Raw genomic sequence first — 3,751 nt, 5'->3', positions numbered from 1 at the left:
TTATAGAGAAGAGGTATAGAGAGAAGAGGTTTATAGAGAAGACATATGACTTTTAAACGTGTTACAGGTTGTTGATTTACATATATAATTCAACACTTCTACAGCTTGATAAATGATGCATTTAAGTAATATTCATATTTATTTATCGATTAAAAACACATCTAATCACAAACAATTATGTGATACAATTTTTTTTTTCTCTATTATGAAAGTTACTTTAATGCATCTAAAGTAAATGCATTTTTTTCAGCATTATCCACTCACAAAACTCCAGTACTTGCTGTGATGATGCTGAGGGCTGTGAAATCACTGATGGTCATTTATGGCTTATATTTAGGATGTCTTCGATTGTCACCGCAGCAGTTGTGCATTAGAAGGTAAGATCAGACATTTGACTTCAGGGTTTGTGTAATGCCTTATTGAAATACACACAAACATTTGTCTGAAAAGTTTTTTATTGCTACTAACAAGGCCAAAAAAAAAACACAACAAAATCTGACAAAGGCATAGAAGTTTTAATAAAAAACAAAGAACACTTGGTGAAACATAAAACCCCAAGATTTGACATATCAATAACAATATCACTCAAACTTTGTTCAAATTTGTTGAACCGAGGAAATGGATGATCATTGGGAAAAATCTTCTTTGTTTGACTCCTCCTCCACATCATCATAATCTGTTATTAAAAATATAAAAAATCATGTCAAATGTTGTAATTGGATGAATATTTTAAAAGTATAAAAAGTTGGAAAAATGTAAAAAATATTACAATATAAATAAATGTTAATATAATGAGAACAAATCTCCTCATAAACGGCCTCAGTCATCGTCCTGTGTCTCCTCTTAGAGAGAGCTGTGAGTGTAGACAGACAAACCTGCTGTCAGTTCACAACACATGACTGATCACACACTGAATAAGACACAATATGACAGTCTCTGGATCTCTCCTACCTCTCCTCATCACTCTGTTCTGCTGAATCAGTATAAGCAGTGGCACTAAGAGCAGTAAGAGCACAACTCCCAGTACAATCACAAGCACTGGGGGGACGGAGAGAGACGCTGCTGGGGGAGTTTGTGGAGGAGCGACTGATGTTGAGCGCACTGGAGGAGAAACTGGAGAAGAAGCTGATGATGTTGTGGCAGGAGTAGTGGACACTGATAAATCTGCCAAAACAGACACAAACACATTAACAATCAAGCAAATATCTGATTAAACACTCAACTATTATTACTAACATTGTCAAAATTTTTTGCTGTGACCTTCACAGTTGAGTGTAACAAGCTTCTTGCGTGAGCAGTCAATGTGGTTATTCAGGGAGAGAGGACAGTCCCACAGGTGAATCTCATTCCCTCTGCACTCGACTCTGTTCAGCCACACAACACCTTCACCAGCACCAAAGACTGAATTCCCATCAGCCCTCAGTGCTGCTCCACAACCCAGCTGCCTGCAGACCACCTGAGCATCGCTGATGTCCCACTGATCATCACAGACTGAGCCCCACGCAGCGTTATGATACACCTCCAGCCTCCCAGAGCACCGTCCCTCCCGTCCACTCAGTCTGAGAGGAACATGATCTAAAACACACACATCAAAAATCACTGACCAGCTTCAGCACATTTACAACAAAAAACACACTGAACCAAGATGTACATATTTGTACATATTTCAATAATATATTTGGAAAATAAGGCATATGTTAACTAAAATTATATATATATGTCAAAAACTTACCTGAACACTGTCTCTGGTGAGGAGATGGTGAGATAAAACATGTCAGATGACTCCGAGGAGACTCCTGATTCTCCTCCTCTGAGATTAAAACATGAAGAGAACTGAACATTAGGATACAAGGGACATAACTTCTTTCAGTGAAACATATCAGTGTGAAAACATATCATTTAAGCCTCACAAATCATTAGCTATCATCGGCTAAGTTTAGCTTTTCTTAAGCATTAGTTTACTCACGACATATAAACATTGTGTTTAAAGAAACATGACTACTGAGACCATTTTACATCATTTAAATATCATCTCACTTGAGCAGGTGATTTTGGCCACTTCATCCTTATTATTACAGTCATTCTGTCCCCAGGGTAAAGATGGACACTGCCACAGATATGAATCATGTGGGCGACATGTAACTTTATCCAGCCAGTTACGAGCTGATTTCACTCTTGCTGTAGAATCAGACAAAACCCCAGATCTTCCACAGTTCAGCTCTTGACAGATCAGACTCGCTGTGTCTCCGTCCATCTGGTTCCAGCACATATTACCCCAGGATCCATTATAGAAAACCTCCACATTCCCTTCACAGCCCTCAGTTAACCTGATCTCCTTAAACTCTAGATGGAAAAGGATGTGCATTAAAACAATTAACTCTAGATGAAATTGAAAAGAAAATATAATTTTAAAATACCAAAACTGAAAAACCTGGGCATTATGGATATGTGGATGTGTTAAAAGGTTATTTCTAAAACCTTTATATTAATTTTAAGTATAATTTAAAAAGCACAGCAGTGTGTTTACCTGAGCACACGACTCCTACATCCTCCTTGTGTTGACAGTCATGTTTTCCCCAGCCTGGAGAAGAGCAGCTCCACAGGGACGTCTCATTCCCCTCACACTCCACCTCATCCAGCCATATGGGTCCAGAACCAGGACCAAACCAGGCTGGTACCTGCTGGTTACTGAGGGCCACTCCACACTGCAGCTGTCTGCACACCACATGAGCATCTTTAATATCCCAGGAGTCGTCACACACTGTCCCCCATGAGCCGCTGTGAAAAACCTCCGTATCATTTAAGCCTCACAAATAATTTTATGCTCTTTCCATCAGCTAAGTTTAACTTTTCTTAAACATTAGTTTACTCACGACATATAAACATTGTGCTTAAAGAAACATGACTACTGAGACCATTTTACATTATTTAAATATCATCTCACTTGAGCAGGTGATTTTGGCAACTTCATCCTTATTATTACAGTCATTCTGTCCCCAGGGTAAAGATGGACACTGCCACAGATATGAATCATGTGGGCGACATGTAACTTTATCCAGCCAGTTACGAGCTGATTTCACTCTTGCTGTAGAATCAGACAAAACCCCAGATCTTCCACAGTTCAGCTCCTGACAGATCAGACTCGCTGTGTCTCCGTCCATCTGGTTCCAGCACATATTACCCCAGGATCCATTGTAGAAAACCTCCACATTCCCTTCACAGCCCTCAGTTAACCTGATCTCTTTAAACTCTAGACAGAAAACGATGTACATTAAAACAACTGAATTTTAGGTTGTGCTAAAGCTAAAATATAAAAAAATAATGGTTTAATACAGCTGAACTCTCCTCCAGACCTGATGGATGAAAACTTCCACCTCCCCCTCACACTGTCTCCCTCCAGACAACCGCACCAGACCATCATGAAGAGCCAGAGAGGAATCTGAGTGAAAGATCTGACATTTTACTAAAATACTGCAAATGTGTTGAAGACCACAGAGGAACATTTATATAATAAATATGCTTTATATCATTATTACATTTTATATAAGTAAATTCGAAACTTAAATGACACAAGCATTAATCTTCAGTCTAAAATGTATATGGAATAAATATTGTATTTTGAATAAGATTAAGTCTTCCAGTAGCATAATGTCAGGCATCCCTCCATCTTCTTCTGCTCGTCACACCGTCTGTTTGACTGTCAGCACAAGTTTCTCCTCTGCTCCCTCAAACACACCTAAGAAACTGGCTC

The 3,751-nt window shown here is 38.9% G+C and overlaps 1 protein-coding gene across 1 annotated transcript; it reads right to left on the bottom strand.

The window, feature by feature from the left end:
• Positions 1 to 626: 626 nt before the first annotated feature.
• On the bottom strand, positions 627 to 3,418 carry LOC107656204 (antigen WC1.1-like). The gene is made up of 9 exons (XM_016443969.1): positions 3,388 to 3,418; positions 2,945 to 3,250; positions 2,528 to 2,806; positions 2,038 to 2,343; positions 1,733 to 1,810; positions 1,261 to 1,575; positions 952 to 1,164; positions 800 to 853; positions 627 to 676 (listed from the first exon to the last, which is right to left on the bottom strand). The coding sequence occupies exons 1-9, from the start codon at positions 3,416 to 3,418 to the stop codon at positions 627 to 629; spliced, it is 1,632 nt and encodes a 543-aa protein (XP_016299455.1).
• Positions 3,419 to 3,751: the final 333 nt, after the last annotated feature.

Source organism: Sinocyclocheilus anshuiensis, unplaced genomic scaffold (genome assembly GCF_001515605.1).
Source record: "Sinocyclocheilus anshuiensis isolate Anshui unplaced genomic scaffold, SAMN03320099.WGS_v1.1 scaffold183, whole genome shotgun sequence".
Classification (NCBI taxonomy): domain Eukaryota; kingdom Metazoa; phylum Chordata; class Actinopteri; order Cypriniformes; family Cyprinidae; genus Sinocyclocheilus; species Sinocyclocheilus anshuiensis.
Note: the sequence above shows the minus strand (reverse complement) of the source record. Positions and strands in the feature narration are given on the sequence as shown.